The 16,460-nt window shown below is 40.9% G+C and overlaps 1 protein-coding gene across 1 annotated transcript in view; it reads right to left on the reverse strand.

Annotated features, from left to right (window-relative positions):
• Nucleotides 1-16,460, reverse strand: part of LOC130291441 (myosin-1B-like) — a 188,585-nt gene that overhangs the window by 20,350 nt on the left and 151,775 nt on the right. The window contains exons 9-47 of the mRNA XM_056540161.1: nucleotides 15,271-15,311; nucleotides 13,229-13,444; nucleotides 13,002-13,145; nucleotides 12,592-12,748; nucleotides 12,404-12,431; nucleotides 11,852-11,963; nucleotides 11,620-11,712; nucleotides 11,474-11,537; nucleotides 11,296-11,394; nucleotides 11,117-11,220; nucleotides 10,885-11,023; nucleotides 10,666-10,784; nucleotides 10,429-10,578; nucleotides 10,166-10,336; nucleotides 9,773-10,079; nucleotides 9,608-9,675; nucleotides 9,432-9,519; nucleotides 9,232-9,349; nucleotides 9,021-9,144; nucleotides 8,796-8,932; nucleotides 7,988-8,243; nucleotides 7,664-7,906; nucleotides 7,406-7,582; nucleotides 7,161-7,306; nucleotides 6,988-7,078; nucleotides 6,440-6,829; nucleotides 6,231-6,357; nucleotides 6,021-6,139; nucleotides 5,712-5,908; nucleotides 5,445-5,628; nucleotides 5,197-5,362; nucleotides 4,985-5,109; nucleotides 4,595-4,903; nucleotides 4,252-4,455; nucleotides 4,031-4,156; nucleotides 3,754-3,924; nucleotides 3,400-3,504; nucleotides 3,209-3,304; nucleotides 2,803-2,937 (exon numbers count right to left, since the gene is read on the reverse strand). Coding sequence (XP_056396136.1) covers nucleotides 2,803-2,937; nucleotides 3,209-3,304; nucleotides 3,400-3,504; nucleotides 3,754-3,924; nucleotides 4,031-4,156; nucleotides 4,252-4,455; nucleotides 4,595-4,903; nucleotides 4,985-5,109; nucleotides 5,197-5,362; nucleotides 5,445-5,628; nucleotides 5,712-5,908; nucleotides 6,021-6,139; nucleotides 6,231-6,357; nucleotides 6,440-6,829; nucleotides 6,988-7,078; nucleotides 7,161-7,306; nucleotides 7,406-7,582; nucleotides 7,664-7,906; nucleotides 7,988-8,243; nucleotides 8,796-8,932; nucleotides 9,021-9,144; nucleotides 9,232-9,349; nucleotides 9,432-9,519; nucleotides 9,608-9,675; nucleotides 9,773-10,079; nucleotides 10,166-10,336; nucleotides 10,429-10,578; nucleotides 10,666-10,784; nucleotides 10,885-11,023; nucleotides 11,117-11,220; nucleotides 11,296-11,394; nucleotides 11,474-11,537; nucleotides 11,620-11,712; nucleotides 11,852-11,963; nucleotides 12,404-12,431; nucleotides 12,592-12,748; nucleotides 13,002-13,145; nucleotides 13,229-13,432 — 5,793 coding nt within the window. The 5' untranslated portion in view covers nucleotides 13,433-13,444; nucleotides 15,271-15,311. The remainder of the gene's footprint in view (nucleotides 1-2,802; nucleotides 2,938-3,208; nucleotides 3,305-3,399; nucleotides 3,505-3,753; nucleotides 3,925-4,030; nucleotides 4,157-4,251; nucleotides 4,456-4,594; nucleotides 4,904-4,984; nucleotides 5,110-5,196; nucleotides 5,363-5,444; nucleotides 5,629-5,711; nucleotides 5,909-6,020; nucleotides 6,140-6,230; nucleotides 6,358-6,439; nucleotides 6,830-6,987; nucleotides 7,079-7,160; nucleotides 7,307-7,405; nucleotides 7,583-7,663; nucleotides 7,907-7,987; nucleotides 8,244-8,795; nucleotides 8,933-9,020; nucleotides 9,145-9,231; nucleotides 9,350-9,431; nucleotides 9,520-9,607; nucleotides 9,676-9,772; nucleotides 10,080-10,165; nucleotides 10,337-10,428; nucleotides 10,579-10,665; nucleotides 10,785-10,884; nucleotides 11,024-11,116; nucleotides 11,221-11,295; nucleotides 11,395-11,473; nucleotides 11,538-11,619; nucleotides 11,713-11,851; nucleotides 11,964-12,403; nucleotides 12,432-12,591; nucleotides 12,749-13,001; nucleotides 13,146-13,228; nucleotides 13,445-15,270; nucleotides 15,312-16,460) is intronic.

Below are 16,460 nucleotides of genomic sequence, written 5' to 3' on the forward strand. Positions count from 1 at the left end.
GGTGGTTATAAGGCCAAACCACGCCCTGGCATCACGACAAGAAGGGGTTAATACCACCTACCCCTGGGGCCATAAAATCTGCCCCTTACACCTCACATCACACCCCATGGCGCACCACAAGTACCTCACCCTACAAGTGTGAATACTTTTATTCCCCATCCACATTCATCTATTTGATGTAGTCAATAAACATGATGTGAATGGAACCTTCCAGAGCCTCTCAGAATAAGATGCATTCCTCAAATGTGATGACGGCTTATAAATGGTTATATTTTGTGAGTGCGATGTGCGGCAGCGCACCATCCCCTCTCTGCAGATACATTATTAATCGGTGGTGACAGCTGTGGATTGCTATTTGGCCAGTGCAACAGGAGATCCTGACAGACTTCCCTGTGCCATGTGTGTGTACAGCCGGGCAAATAATCTCCTTCTCAAATAGCTGCAGAAGTGATGCAAAGGGCCCGCTGCCTGTTTTGTGAATTATTTCTGGCAGATTTTGCAGCTGTTTGTGTAGAAGAGGTTATCATACAGCCTGTGGTTCTTCTGGACTTAAAAGGGTATTCCAGGAATGTTTTTTATTTGACTATGCTACAGGGGCTGTAAAGTTAGTGTAGTTCATAATATAGTGTCTGTACCTGTGTGTGACGGTATTCTCACAATTCTTCTGTGATTTTCACTCCAATATTTATTTTTATCAGCATACAAAATGACTGTTGTCTCAGATTTTTCCCAGGTTGGAATGTGGCCGAGACCTGACATCACTAGTCAGCTGATGACAGGGAGCCTGTCTGCTTCAATGGGTGGAGTGATCGCTTGGTGGGAGAGAGATCAATCTGCAACTAATGCAACAGCTGTAGGCACCCTGATTGAAAACCACAGGTCTTTTGAATGGATGCAGCTCATTTATGTTTGAATGGGTGGGGTGGCTGATGTGTGGGAGGGAGGAAAATGGAATTGTGGGATTTGTAGTAAAAAAAAAGAAAAATCATACAGGAAATACCAGTTCACAAAAAGCTAGCCATAGTGTTATGGTAATCTCACAACATAGCCATTTAGCCCCAAGACAAGCGCAGATCCTTCCTAAGCATGTCCATTACTGTCTGCCAGGTACGTACTAAAATCACCTTATGGTGGAGAACCCCTTTAAACCTAGAAAGTGTTGGGGATAGGATTCCTGTAGCTATCTAGTTTGGGACCAGCCATCCCAAGCCATAAGACTCAAAACATTTTTCATATGATAAATTAAGAGAGTAAATCCAGAGGCCACCAAGAGGTAACATTTAAAAGAATTTACTTAGTAATTATATTATGATGTTTTTACAGATAGTTCTCTCAGTATTAGCCTGTAGGTCAGTGGTGCCCAGCAGTAGTTTATGACTTCACACAATTTTTCCCACCATGAAGTCCAAATGGGTGGAGAGGCCATTACATACCATATGTATATTTATGTGCATATACCCAAGTCCCAAGTAAGCATGTTACATATGAATTTGTACATGTATATGTCTAACTCTTGTCCTGGCTCTGGTTGCTGAACATAATATATAGCTTTCATTTGGACTTAAAAGCCACATTTGAGGTGCCTCATAATGTAACAGGTTGTCCAGTCTTGCTGTCGGTCATCTATACATAAAATCTTGTAAGAGATGGTATGTTGTTTTTATGGACTAAAATACCCCACAAACCATATAATTACATTATATTCCACATTACTGGCTGCAGTATATCCCTCACACTTGAGAAGATGTTTTTTGGTCTCATTAGTATAAGACCATCCATGTATTATTGGTTGGTCTCCGGATCAGCCTTAAATACTATTTGGTGATAGTTTCCATATCTGGCATGGATAAGGACTAAGCGGCATGACACTGCTGAAATAATGGGTCTTTTCTACAGGTCATCAGGACAGTTGTGTATGTATGAATTTAAAGGGGTACTTCGCTGCCCAGCGTTTGGAACAAACTGTTCCGAACGCTGGAGCTGGTGCCGGGAGCTTGTGACGTCATAGCCCCGCTCCCTCATGATGCCACGCCCCGCCCCCTCAATGCAAGTCTTTGAGAGGGGGCTGCCCCCTCCCATAGACTTGCATTGAGAGGGCGGGGCGTGACGTCATGAGGGGGCGAGATTATGACATCACAAGCTCCCGGCTCCAGCGTTCGGAACAGTTTGTTCCAAACGTTGAGCAGCGGAGTACCCCTTTAAGTGAGGTCGACAACCATCTAATGCGTATGGGGGTATCCTGACTCAATATCAACAACAAATGAGGGAAAGAAGGATCAGACAAGGAAGATTTATTTTGTCTAAAGTGTATGGCCACCTTAACTCATGCCACCACCTTCCTTTTTGTGGTGGCAATCACTCCATGACTCCTTAGATAAACTGGAGGGTTACCAGGAAACTGATGGTGTCCAAAAAAGGCCGGTCTGCAGAATGTTGTGCTGGGATCGCTGTGAACCCTTGTCAGATCCATATCTTGCAGTTTTTAAGCACCTAGATTACTGGTCATGTAAATGATAATAAGTGTTGTATTCCATCAATGAACTGCACAGACAGTTTCTAACAATGATTGCATTTTATTCATATATTAACAGACAAGACTTTACATTCAACATAACATGTGCCCTAAGGAAGAAAACTGCATTCTGCCCTTCTCCTCCTGAGGCTTCAGGCTTGGGGTGAGATCACTCGCTTTCTCCCTTCTGTAGAGGAAACAGTGAGTTAGTTTTTGTTATGATTCATTAGGTACATAACATATGCAGAGTCCTATAGTACAGAATGATATGAGAGATAACTCTCCTGTACCTTGCCACTAATATCACGACTCTTTGCTCTGAGTTTGTTGACTTGGGACTCAGCAATATCAGCTCTTTCTTCAGCTTCCTCCAACTCATGCTGGACCTTTCTGAAGCGGGAGAGATGGGCATTGGCCTGTTCCTCCTTCAAGCAAAAAATAAATAAAAATCAGTGTTATTAGAAGTGACATATTAATGTCTGTGATTAAACTAGATCTACAAAGGTGATATTGAGTGTCCTATCTATTATACGTGTGACCATACTGTTTTCATCCTAAGAAGGGAACTCTAAATTAAGATCCTTAGCTCATAAGAAATGGAAAAGTTTAAGGGGATGTGTGTGGTGCGTGTGTAGGGATTATATATATTGGAATGTAGACAATGTGCAAATAATACCCTTCATCTGATCAACTTACAGATTCCTCAGCCTGTCTCTTGTAAGCTTTGACCTTCAGCTGCAACTTGTCTACCAGATCCTGAAGTCTCAAGACATTTTTCCTGTCTTCTTCGCTCTGATAAAAAAAATAATTAGATGACGAATATTTTACTGCAAGAGATCCATCGTCTTGTCAGTTCTAAATTGTTCCTTGGAACTTGGTGAGTGTACCTGGTAGGTTATCTCCTTTACACGTCTCTCATATTTACGAATGCCCTTGATGGACTCGGTGGCACGTCTCTGTTCAGCATCCAGCTCGTTCTCGAGCTCGCGCACCTAAGGGGGAGAAGTCCTCACATTTACTGCATGCAAGTAATACCAGTAATGAAAACAATTGTGAAAGAGTAACAAAGTATTCTTCATGTAGACAATATGGTCCCTAGTGTATAGGTTGAGTATCTGTGTATGTTTACAAATAAAGTCAAAGGTTGTATAAGAGAAATATTAAAGTGTCAATGAAATTGAATCTGTAGAATTATGATTATTTTTTTTACCTAATGTGTATTGGTACATGAAGGGACTAACCCTGGCCTCCAGTTTTTGGAGCTGTTTCTTGCCGCCTTTCAGTGCCAGCTGTTCGGCTTCATCCAGACGATGCTGAAGATCCTTCACTGTCTGTTCAAGGTTCTTCTTCATTCTCTCTAAGTGGGCGCTGGTGTCCTGCTCCTTCTTCAGCTCTTCCGCCATCATAGCAGCCTTAGTAACACATACATTTATAAAGTTTTATCCATACGTCACAAACGTACCGTTTTTCTATAGTACTAACAATAAATTCAACAGAGAGGGAGAACATAATACATACATCAGTAATTGCCTTCTTGGCCTTTTCTTCAGCATTTCGGGCTTCTTGGACTGCTTCCTCAACTTCATTCTGTAGTTGACTGGCATCACTTTCTAACTTCTTCTTGGTGTTGATAAGGCTTGTGTTCTAAGGAAAAGAAGAATACATTTTATAGTTCTATAGTCATCTGTCTCCACGTTTTATATTTCCCCCAGGAACAACATACTAGCAGAACGTCTTACCTGGGTGTGAAGAAGCTGAAGGCGTTCGCTTGCATCCAGAAGTTCTTGCTCTGCCACTTTTCGTGATCTTTCTGTCTGTTCCAGAGCAGAACGAATCTCCTCAATCTCAGCCTGTTGCAGGTTATTCCTACGTTCCACAACAGCCACTTGTTCCTTTAGGTCTTCCTGGCTCCTGAGGGCGTCATCGAGCTGGAGATGAGCATCCTAAAAGTCAAGGAGATAGGAAGATATATGTTAAAAAATGATGTACCTTTGGTTTGTTACCACTGCTGAAAAGTTTCTATGACCAGAAAAAGCTGCACTCAGCAGTGATGTATAATTTCATTGGCACCTACGGCATTACCTTCAGTTGTGCTTGCACATTTCTAAGCTGTTTCTGGGCCTCGACTGCTTGGCGATTGGCATGGCTCAGCTGAATCTCCAGCTCATTCAGGTCTCCTTCCATCTTCTTTTTCAGTCTCAGAGCATCGTTTCTGCTCCTGATCTCAGATTCTAATGTGCTCTGCATGGTGTCAATAATTCTCTGGCTGTTCCTCTTCAACTGTTCAATCTCTTCATCTTTCTCTGCAATTTTCCTGTCTACCTCAGATTTCAGCTGGTTCAGCTCAAGCTGGATGCGAAGGATCTTTGATTCTTCATGTTCCAGAGATCCCTATTAAAGAAAGACAATGTGAATGAAGAAAAACTAGGGTAAATGTTGGCTGTTGCAGAGAATGATAAAATGCTGCCATACCTCAGCTTCTTCCAAGGCAGCCTGCAGGTCGGTCTTTTCCTGTTCTACTGCTTTTTTCGCCTTTTCTAATTCGTTTACAGTTTTTCCAGTCTCTCCGATCTGTTCTGTTAGATCTGAGATCTCCTCTGTATAAAGATAAATAATAAATAGTTAATGTGGTGATGTTTTAAAATGGAAAACTTAAAAAAGAATTCACTATCTTTGACTCTCACGTTGTAAGTTCTTGTTTTCCCGTTTTAGAGTTTCAAGTTGGTCCAAAGCCTCCTCATATGCGTTCTTCATCTTGAAGATCTCTGTGCTTAATGACCGGGCCTCTTTTTGAGTTGCCTCCAGTTCACACTGACCTTCTTCAAACTTCTGTTTCCATTCTGCCAGAACCTGTAGAGTTGCAATTTAGGTTAGCCACACTATAAAATCAAACTATCAAAGGGTAAATATTTCTTGCAATATTTTGTTGAACCTTATCAAAGTTCCTCTGCTTCTTATCAAGAGCAGCAGCTGCGCTATTTGCCCTCTCAACATCAACCATCAGGTCCTCAACTTCAGCCTGAAGCCTCTGTTTGGTCTTATCCAGGGAGGCACATTTGGAATTTACAGCCTCTACTTGCTCCTCAGCATCCTGAAGACGCTGTGCAAGCTTCTTCCTATAAGTGAGTAGTTGGAAGGTGAGTAACGCTAGAGACACACCTATTGTGTTATCTATATAAACCATCATTTAAAGTCATACTTGGCCTCTTCCAGTTCCTCTGTGCGCTGAATGGCATCAGTTTCATATTTGGTTCTCCATTGGGCAACTTCACCATTGGCTTTGGACAGAGATCTTTGGAGCTCGGCCTTTGCCTCTTGTTCTTCCTCATATTGTTCACGGAGCAAATCAGAGTCATGACGAGATGACTGCAGAGCATGAGCCAGAGCGTTCTTGGCCTGTAAAAGTAACCAGACCATAATAATGTATCATCCCTCATGTGATTTCAATTCTTGATGTTAATGTTATAGTAGTATATTTTTATTATCATTGTTGCAGAATTTATTTTACTTTGGTTTCCTCCTCCAGTTGCCTCTTTAGTTCCTCAGTCTGCTGAGTGTAAGCCTGTTTCCCTCTGGTCAGCTGAGAAATCAGAGCATCCTTTTCTTCATTTTGACGGGACAATTCACCTGGAGAAGAAGATAATATGTGATACATTTTTCAGTCCAATATCATTTAACACTTTGCAGTAGACTCTGTTTTCTAGATAATAATACACACCATTTTCTGTCTGGAAACGTGCTCTTTGAGCTGTGAGGTCATTGATAAGACGCTGGTGCTCATCATCTTTTGTCTTAATTTCACTGAGCTGATCCTCAAGAACCCGGTTCACCTTTTCAAGGTTGGCCTAAAAGAGTAAACAATAATATAACAGTTTAGTAAAATTTTCGCAGACTCATATTTTATATTTCACATGGTAATTCTCAAACCTTTGATTTAGAGACATTCTCCAGGTTGCTGGCAATATCATCAATTTCCATCTTAAACTCGCTCTTCTCTTTCTCCAGCTTCTGTTTAACTCTCTGGAGATTATCAATTTGTTCCCCAAGTTCAGCAACACTATCGGCATGCTTCTTACGCAGGGCAGCGGCGGTGGCTTCATGCTGAAGTGTGGACTCTTCCAGGTCACGTCTCACCTTCTGGAACTCTGCCTCACGCTTCTTGTTTAACTCAATCTGTGCTGAGGTTGCTCCTCCAGCTTCTTCAAGCCTTTCACTGATCTCCTCAAGTTCTCTAGAGAGGTCGGACCTTTGTTTTTCAATCCTGGCACGAGCAGCACGCTCAGCTTCGATCTCCTCTTCCACTTCTTCAATACGAGCCTAGAAAAGAAATGTAAATTGACGATCATAGTTTGCTCTGTTGTCTGTAGTGATATAAATGAATGAAAAGAATGTACAAACTATGATACCAAACATAAGTGTTTCCCTATTTGCCTATTACTGAATTCTAACTGAATCCACAATCTGCCTATCATTACCTGCAGCTCCTTGATCTTTTTCTGCAGCTGAGATCCCAGGGACTGCTCATCTTCAATCTTTCCTTGCAGCTGGCTTATCTCAAAGTCCTTCCTGTATTTAAAAAAAAAAACAGCACAATTACACACTGTAAAGGTAGAATGGTCTAATTTTAACGATGCAGAAGAACACTTACTTCTTTATTTTTTCCTCAGCTTGTTGCTTCTCATTTTCTAGATCCATAATTGATTCTTGGGCCAATTTCAGATCGCCTTCAAGCTTCCTCTTGGCTCTTTCAAGATCAAGACGAAGTTTCTTCTCTTGTTCCAATGAGCCTTCCAGCTAATATAAATAATTAAAATAATAAATAATTGCACACAACTCAAATGGAAATCTTCATAAACTGCTTGTTAATTTTTAAATGCTACAATATAGACTCACATCATCTACTTGTTGTTCCAGCTTGACTTTAGCTTTAGACAAAGTATTGACTTTATCCTCCTCAGCCTGCAGGTCATCCAGAGTTTGCTGGTGAGCCTCCTGGAGAGCTTTCTTCTCTTTGGAGATCTTGGCAATGCTCTCATCAAGTACTGCCATTTCCTCTGTAAGGTTTTTAACCTAAAGCAAGAAGAAAGTAATGAAAATAAGTTTGTAGTGTAGATGTCCAAACAGTAGCACCATTACAGTAATGACTCTTACCTTGTTTTCAGTAGCATGCTTTTCCTTCTCTACTTTGGCTAAGGTAAGCTCCAAGTCATCAATGTCTTTCTTCAGCTCCGAGCACTCATCTTCCAGTTTCCTCTTCTTGGCCGTCAGTTCTGCATTACTTTCCTCTTCGTCTTCAAGCCGTTCAGTGATTTCTTTAATCTTGGATTCCAGTTGGATTTTGTTCTTTATGAGACCTTCACATCTGTCTTCTGCATCTGCCAAGCTTTCTCCTTCCTTAATGGAAAATTAAAGCAATTGCATCACTTCCATTAATAGTGTCATAAAGTAATTGTTATCCTTAGTGTTTTATCTTACCGATTGCACTTGCAGCAATAAGTCATTCTTTTCTTGCACTACAGCAACCATTTTCTCTTCCAGTTGTTTCCTCCTTGCTTCTGACTTAACAAGGGCTTCCTTGGTCTTCTCAAACTCTTCCTTCATGTTGGCCATCTCCTTTTCTGTTTCGGCACTCCTCAGAAGAGGTTTGATCTTAAAGTACAGCTTCATCCATGGCCAGTGCTTAACATTCATGAATGAGCGGACATTGTACTGGATGACAAATAAAGCATCTCTGGGAAAGAACATAAGCAATAAAGCTAATTTAGTAAATGAGTTAAAAGCACCAGAATTATTATTAAATATGGATTCTAGACACGTTTGAACCTCACAAGGTTGTGTCTGTAAAGGGGCCAACATGGAATAGTTTGGTATATTGGTTTTATACTGCCTAATAATAATTCTGCCCCAATGGCCCTGATTTACTAAGAGTGGAGTGGAGTTTTCTTTGTGGGTTTTAATTCCCTACAAGTATTTTTTCATGGTATTTACAAATTTTTCCCTGCTTTTTGCACTTTTCCCTACATTTCGTTTTTTTTACAACTGCTCTGAGCTGTGGGGTTTTCCAGAGATCAAATCCACCACATTTTCTGTGGAAACATTAGTAAATATGCTGAGATTTTTAGAAAATGTTGGGACCACGCCCATTTTTAACATTTTATACTTAAAACAGAGAGCTGGTCGGGTTTTTTTTTTTGGTCGCAAATTCTGGCACGGACACAATTTGTGGTGCAATAGTAAATTAGGGCCAATATGTTCTGTCTACAATATATTTTATAATCGTTACCTTCTTTCCACCATTTTCTTGAACTCAACTCTCATCAAAAACCCTCTACAAAGAGCCTGGGTTGCAGTGATAAGTTGGGCCAATTTTTCATCTCTCATTTCTTCCAGGACACCCAAAAGACCGGCTTTGAAGAAAACCTGAAAGAAGAAAGACATTCTTGGCAGATGTCCTGCATGCTCGTCAGTCTTTTTATTGGAAATTTTTAGAGTGGTTGCGCACACCTACCTTTGTGTGCCCGAACCTGTACTGTGTGTGATCGATATCAATGGAGCCCAGGAGCTTCTCAGATGCCTTTTTGCTATCAATAAACTCCCCGCCTGGAATAGCACTGGCGTTCAGTATCTTGTAACTGAATTAAAGGAGGAGATAAAATTACTTTTTAATGTTTGTATGATATATATTAATTTTCATGTTTTTACTTTAGTTCTTATTTTACCGCTGTTTGAAGTCACCATAGAGGATCCTGCTGGGGAATCCCTTCCTGCAGATTCTAATACCCTCCAGCACCCCGTTACATCTCAACTGATGAATGATCAGATGATTCTCCATGGTACCTGGACAAGAACAATATAACTGAATAAATAACACAAAACAAACAAGCTCATGGCTAGTATTACACATTAGTAGCAATTTTACCTGGAGTTTTGGTCTCATTGGGAATAAGACAACGCACAAAGTGAGGGTGAGTGCTCCTTAGGTTAGTCATAAGCTTGTTCAGATTTTCCTGTGGAATATAATATGTGCAATATAAAAACATGCAATTTAGAGGAAGCAACAATGTATTGTATGCAAAGAAAACATAGAATTCGTACTCTGAACAGTGCAGAGACAGTCTGGAAAGAAGATCCCTTCTTTTTCTTTCCTCCTTTTGCTCCACCATCAGCACGGAAAAAAAACAAAACAGAAATTTTAAGAAATTGCGACAATATTTATTGGTACAAAAATAAAGATGCTCAGCTTGTCTGTATAACACTAACCATCAACTGCGGAATAGCTGGAGTAGAGGAAGGACAGAAGTTTAAGGGGAGATTTCTGGTAGAGGCCAACAACGGTTTCATTCAGTGGGTCCTTGTTCTTGTCCAGCCAGCCACTGATGTTATAATCCACAGTCCCAGCATAATGCACCAAGGAGAAGTGAGCTTCTGCCTTTCCTTTACCAGGTTTGGGTTTCTCAAAGTTCTTGCACTTGCCAAGATGCTGGTCATAGAGCTTGTTCTTGAAGGAAGTGTCAGTAGCCTTAGGGAACATACACTCTTCCTCCAGAATTGAGAAGATTCCCATGGGCTATAAGCAGAAAGTGGTAGTTTAACAGTGTTAAATCTCAAGATTCTGGTGTTTATGAGCAATTAATTTATAGAACTAGTACCAACCTTCTCAATAAGCTCAATGCAAGCAGCCAGATCCATACCAAAGTCAATGAATTCCCAATCGATTCCTTCCTTCTTGTACTCTTCTTGTTCCAGGACAAACATGTGATGATTGAAGAACTGCTGCAGCTTCTCATTGGTGAAGTTAATGCAGAGCTGCTCAAGACTGTTGTACTAGATAAGTCAATGAGGACGAGAGTTTACAAATAACATATATAGAAAAACAGACAAGTAGCAATCTTTTATCTAGTTATACTTTCACTTACATCAAAGATCTCAAATCCAGCAATATCCAGGACACCGATGAAGTATTGTCTTGGTTGTTTTGTGTCCAGCTGTTGGTTGATACGTGAGACCATCCAGAAGAACAGTTTCTCATAAACTGACTTGCTGAGGGCACCAATGGAATTGTAGACCTATGAAAGAAAACATCAAGCTGTCTAGTTAGATGTCATTAAACAGTTCTCCAGCCAAGGAATACAAAACTCATTCTAGATTTTTACCTGTTGAAGTGTTTGTCCTTTGGTGACATATTCATTGCCGACTTTGACTCTTGGGTAGCACAAAGCCTTCAGAAGATCTGCAGGGTTCAGACCCATCAAGTAGCCGATTTTATCAGCAACTACAAAATAAAGGCAAAGCTTATTTATTCTCTGGGGAAGTGCAACATGCATACTAAGCAGGATAAATGTGTAGATATAATAAGAAAAATATTAAATCACCTTCAGTGCCATCGGGCTCAGCCTGCTCCTCTCTTTGCTTCTGCTTGAATTTCATGTTGCCATTGTGCATGACTGCTCCAGTCATCTTGTAGATGCCCATCTTTTCATCTGGTGAGAAGCCTAGGATGTCGATGGCATTCTGCAAATACATATGTCCATGTCAATATCCCATTATATAATATAGATTGTAGCACTTCTAATAATACAAGACCGTGCTTAGAATATGACTTACGTCTGTGGCCATCCACTCCTCCACATCATCAATACTCTTCACAGCGATTTCACCTTGGCTGATGTAATGGTAGTCGTATGGGTTTGTAGTAAGGAGGAGCATTTCTAGGAACAAGAAACATAGTTGGTTAAAAGTCTACAGGTCACTGTCAACCTCCAGATATATCTACAATAACTCACCAACAACTTCGGGCTTCTTGTTTGTCAGGATCTGGTAGAAGATGTGGTAGCTCCTTTCAGCTGAAAGCTGGAATGTAACTCTGGACTTTTCCAGTAGGTCTGTAGAAGAGTAATATTACAGGTCATTGGTGGGAAGAAGACAAATACTTAAGGACTAAAATAAAATTCTAAAACTTACAGGCCTCAATATCAGCAGAAGACAGTTTTCCTGTAGTTCCGAAATGAATTCTGATGAATTTACCCTAAAGATTGGGACATGGAACTTTCATTAGGATGCACACTGTTGTAAGTTGTGAAATAAAACAGTGAGATTGTTAAACTTACAAAACGAGAGGAGTTGTCATTTCTCACAGTTTTGGCATTACCAAAGGCTTCCAGCAGAGGGTTAGTCTGGATGATTTGATCTTCCAGTGTTCCCTATAAGATAAAGCATATACGGTATTAAAACAATGTAAATAATTTATTAAATGCAGAAGACAGACATCTGTATTTAAAAAAAAAAATAAAAAATAAGAAAAAACAGACATATTATTGTTCTTAATTTTCCATGGTTTACCTGCAGCTTGTTGCTCGGCTCCTTCTTTTTTGTATCCCCAATAGCTGCAATTGTTGCAAAGTATTGGATGACACGCTTGGTGTTCACAGTCTTTCCAGCACCAGATTCTCCACTAGGGGGAAACATATAGATCACTGCATCGGGTATGAAATTATTATGTATATACTCACTGAGCTAAAAGTGATTCCTGCTGCCTCCCCTCTATACATGCACACTAAGTTTGGCTTAGCACGCATGTGTTCTCAGTGGGGAAAGGGGAGCAACCACTGCCAGAAACATTTTTTCCCTCTGGACACCTCAGAGATGGCTTATATCTCTTTATCTCCCTTGAAAGAAAAGGATTGGGTAGTGAAATTACATTTTTCCAATCCTCCCCCCCCCCCCCAAAAAAAAAAAAAAGAAAAAAAGAAATCTGCTAAAAGAACATTGAAGAATTAATAGTTAGATGAATGTCTGATGGATGTCAGGCTAGTGTGTATGGCTAGCTTTACTGTGTATTAAGAGCTAGGATGTTTATACCTTAGTTACTCCCTAACACACAGTACTACTTACGTAATCAGGATAGACTGGTTTTCACGGTCTGTAAAGGATAGAAAAAGACACATTAAAATCACATTTACCAGCATCTTTATGTATTCTAATACATGTGTCAGTTTTCTATACCTTCATTCCAACCACTTATTTTTTGAGGATAAAGCTAATAACTTGATCATTGTTGCATTGACTGTTTCCATAATTACCTGTTAACATGAACTGATAGGCGTTATCAGAGATGGAGAAGATGTGTGGTGGGGCTTCCATTCGCTTCTTTCCTCTGTAGCCGGCAACGACTTCAGGGTTATACACCGGCAGCCACTTGTAGGGATTTACAGTGACGCAGAAAAGGCCGGAGTAGGTCTGGAATATGGAGTAATGAACAGTAGTAATGACATTAGACTAACAGGACAAAATATGTACAAGAAGAGTTATGTTGTGTCCTGTCTATCTGATCTCTACCTGTTCCTAGTCCTATTGTTTATCCCGGTGCACGCAGTCTTTCCGCTATCCATCTACTCTGCTGCACTGTTCATTCTAACACAACCAATATATGTCCCACCTAGTGAAGAGCAGTTTTGCCATTTTCCTTCAGATAAATTCCACAGTTACTTACATAGATCATCCAGGCTGCGTAACGCTCTTTGAGGTTATACAGCACAGAAGCCTCATTCAGATGGGTCAGCATAGCCATATCCTCAATTTTATCAAACTTAGGAGGATTCTGAGGGTTGATTTGGTCTTCCCGAACTGTTACAGACTGAAAGGAGAACAGAGGCCATTCAGCAGACAGTTTTATCGTAGTCCTGGTGACCACAGAAGTAATGAATTTCTACCACTTACTTTTCCATCTTCTCTGTCCACTGTGACTTTGCCACCTTCACGTGCAACAACCAATCCTTTCACGTACAGTTCTTTGTCGTCATTAACAAAGCATGAATTCTTAGCATCGAATGGCTTATTCTGAGCTTCTAATCTTTCTTTCTCAGGTTTCCGCAGATAGGGGGCGGCCGGCCCAAAAACCGACATTTCTGCGTCGGAACTCATGGTTGCTCTTTACTAAGAAACAATGGAGACTGATAAAAAAAATGTGTGTGGTTCAAAAAACATTTCTAGAAAGATAAACAAGATAACAAAACCTCCCCATAGGTCTGTCTGACAGAATAACTGATGAATAAGAAATGTAAAATTAAAATGGAAGATATATTATTACAGTGGTCCCTCAACATACGATGGTAATCCGTTCCAACTGGACCATTGTTTGTTGAAACCATCGTATGTTGAGGGATCCGTGCAATGTAAAGTATAGGACAGTGGTCTACAACCTGCCGACCTCCAGATGTTGCAAAACTACAACACCCAGCATGCCCGGACAGTCGTTGGCTGTCCGGGCATGCTGGGAGTTGTAGTTTTGCAACATCTGGAGGTCCGCAGGTTGAAGACCACTGGTATTGGAGGTTATACTCACGTGTCCCCGTCGCTCCGGACCGTCACCGCTGCGCTGGATGTCGCCTTCCATCGCTGTCGCCGCATCCCCGTGGTGTCCCCGACGCTCCGGCAAGGCCTCTGCTTCCCCGGCATCCTCGCTCTCCGTCGCCGCCATCACGTCGCTACGCACGCCGCTCCTATTGGATGACGGGACGGGGTGCGCAGCGATGTGATGATGACGATGGAGAGCGCCGACGATGCAGGGGATCCCGAAGAGGACGTGCCGGAGCCCCGAGGACAGGTAAGTGATTGTCACCGGACCACACGGGGCACCATAAACGGCTATCCGGCGGCAGCTGAAGCAGTCTGCGCTGCCGGATAGCCACTTATGTGATGGCCCCGACATACAAAAGCATCGTATGTTGATGCTGCCTTCAACATGCGATGGTCTCTGAGAGGCCATCGTATGTTAAAATGATCGTACGTCGGGGCCATTGTAGGTTGGGGGGTCACTGTACTATTATAAACACCTAGACCAGGCAGGCAGAATATGCACTAAATTGGCTTAAAGGAAACCCATCATAATAAACAAGCAAGCTCATCTGCCAACATGTTGTTATAGGGAAGAAAAAGTTAAGCAAAATGATGTATCATGTTGTTGCAGAATAAGGTAAAATGTATGTAATATTTCTCTCTGCTCATTCTGAGCTTAGGAGTCCAGTGGGTGGCCCTAATCAATGACTGACAGCCATCTTTGTAGGTGTGGTCACACAGGGAAGACTGGACTCCTAAGTTCAGAATATGCAGGAATACTCTTTTTTATTAAATACAAAATACTATATGTCAATCTGTTCCGCTCCTCCTGCTCTATATCATGATGTTTTTAGATACGGCAGCATTTTTACCATGAAGGGTTCCTTTTAATTTAGACCAACAAATTACACCAACATTTTGGCCCATTTTAGCCATGCCTCCTCTCTAAGTCACATTTAAGGCAAGAGAAGCGCACAGCCATAGGCATCTCCCAATTATATCGAGAGTTTGCGAGGGTCTCAGCTCTGAGACCCTGATCAATTTAAAATTTTGAGATGTTTGTGTGACATACAAAAAGTATAGTTTAAATAGGCTTTACTATTTTTGTCTGATTTAATATAGGGATATTATATGTGGGATATTATAAAGGGGTAATTAAAGGGTTGCAGAGGAAGCAGTTACGCCAGGGCCCTGAAATTATGACTAGTCCATGGTAGACATGGGGCCTGGTCACAGATTTTGTCCGGGGGCCCAGATAGCTACATGTTTTTCATGTTGGTTGCCCACTTGACTATTTAAGAATGCAGGGAGGGTTGAATTGTTTTTATGACTCTGCTCATCAGATTTATCTTCTATATTTTATAGGTCCCCTCCGTATGTCCTTTCAGCACAACAAAATGAATAAACACAAGCTGCTCCCTAACCTTTCTCTGGTGATCTCCAAGAAAAGAAATTCCAATCCAGACTGAAATAGAGAAGAGAGAGACATAAATACAGAAAAGGTTAGTGTATTCTGATCATTGTCTGAATATGCAGTGGGCGGATTTTTAGAAGGTTGAGGTAACCAAACCTAGTTTTGCCATTAGGCACCTGTGGGCCTGTGCCTAATGCTGCTTTTACACTGTAAAATACTCCTGTTAATAAACGCACATTATAAAATCCCAGGAGATCGGCAGTTAAATGGCTGTTAGAAAATCCCAATATAGTCTATGGTATTTTTTTAATAGCCGTTTTAACCCGTTATCTCCTGTTATTAATAACGGCTATTATTTTGTGGCGGGTGATAGGAACGGGAGAAATAGTGCATGTACTATTTCTCCCGTTCATTCGCCCGTCACAAAATAACGTCCGGCAGCAGAACTTCAGCTGCATTGGCTCATTTAACTACTTTGCTTATAGAAGTGGGATTCATGGTAAATCTACAACAAAATCAAAATGTAACGCATGCGGTTTTTATGACAGATCTGCTTGAAAAAATTCTGACGCTTGTGGAATCACCTACGACAACACAAGCAGTAAATATGGCCGGAAGGTTACATGTGCTTAAAGGGGAAAACATATTTTTTTTTTTTTAAATCAACTGGTGCCAGAAAGTTAAACAGATTTATCAATGACTTCTATTAAAAAATCGTTATCCTTCCAGTACTTTTTAGCAGCTGTTTGCTACAGAGGAAATTCTTTTCTTTTTTAATTTCTTTTTTTTGTCTTGTCCACAGTGCTCTCTGCTGACACCTGATGCCCATATCAGGAACTGTCCAGAGCAGGAGAAAATCCCCAAAGGAAACCTATGCTGCTCTGGACTATTCCTGAAACGGACTGAGGTGTCAGCAGAGAGCAATGTGGACAAGACAGAAAAGAAATTCAAAAAGAAAAGAATTTCCTTTGTAGCATACAGCTGCTAAAAAGTAATGGAAGGGTAAAGATTTTTTTTCATAGAAGTAATTTGCAAATGTGTTTAACTTTCTGGCATCAGTTCATTTAAATAAAAAAAAAGTTTTCCACCGGAGTACAACTTAAATGGCATGGACAAACTAGGATATAAGTTTCTTAGTTTGTAGTGTAGATAAACAATAAATTAGTGTGGGTAGTGTGGAAAAACAAGTATTTACCTATA

Source organism: Hyla sarda, chromosome 9 (assembly GCF_029499605.1).
Source record: "Hyla sarda isolate aHylSar1 chromosome 9, aHylSar1.hap1, whole genome shotgun sequence".
Classification (NCBI taxonomy): domain Eukaryota; kingdom Metazoa; phylum Chordata; class Amphibia; order Anura; family Hylidae; genus Hyla; species Hyla sarda.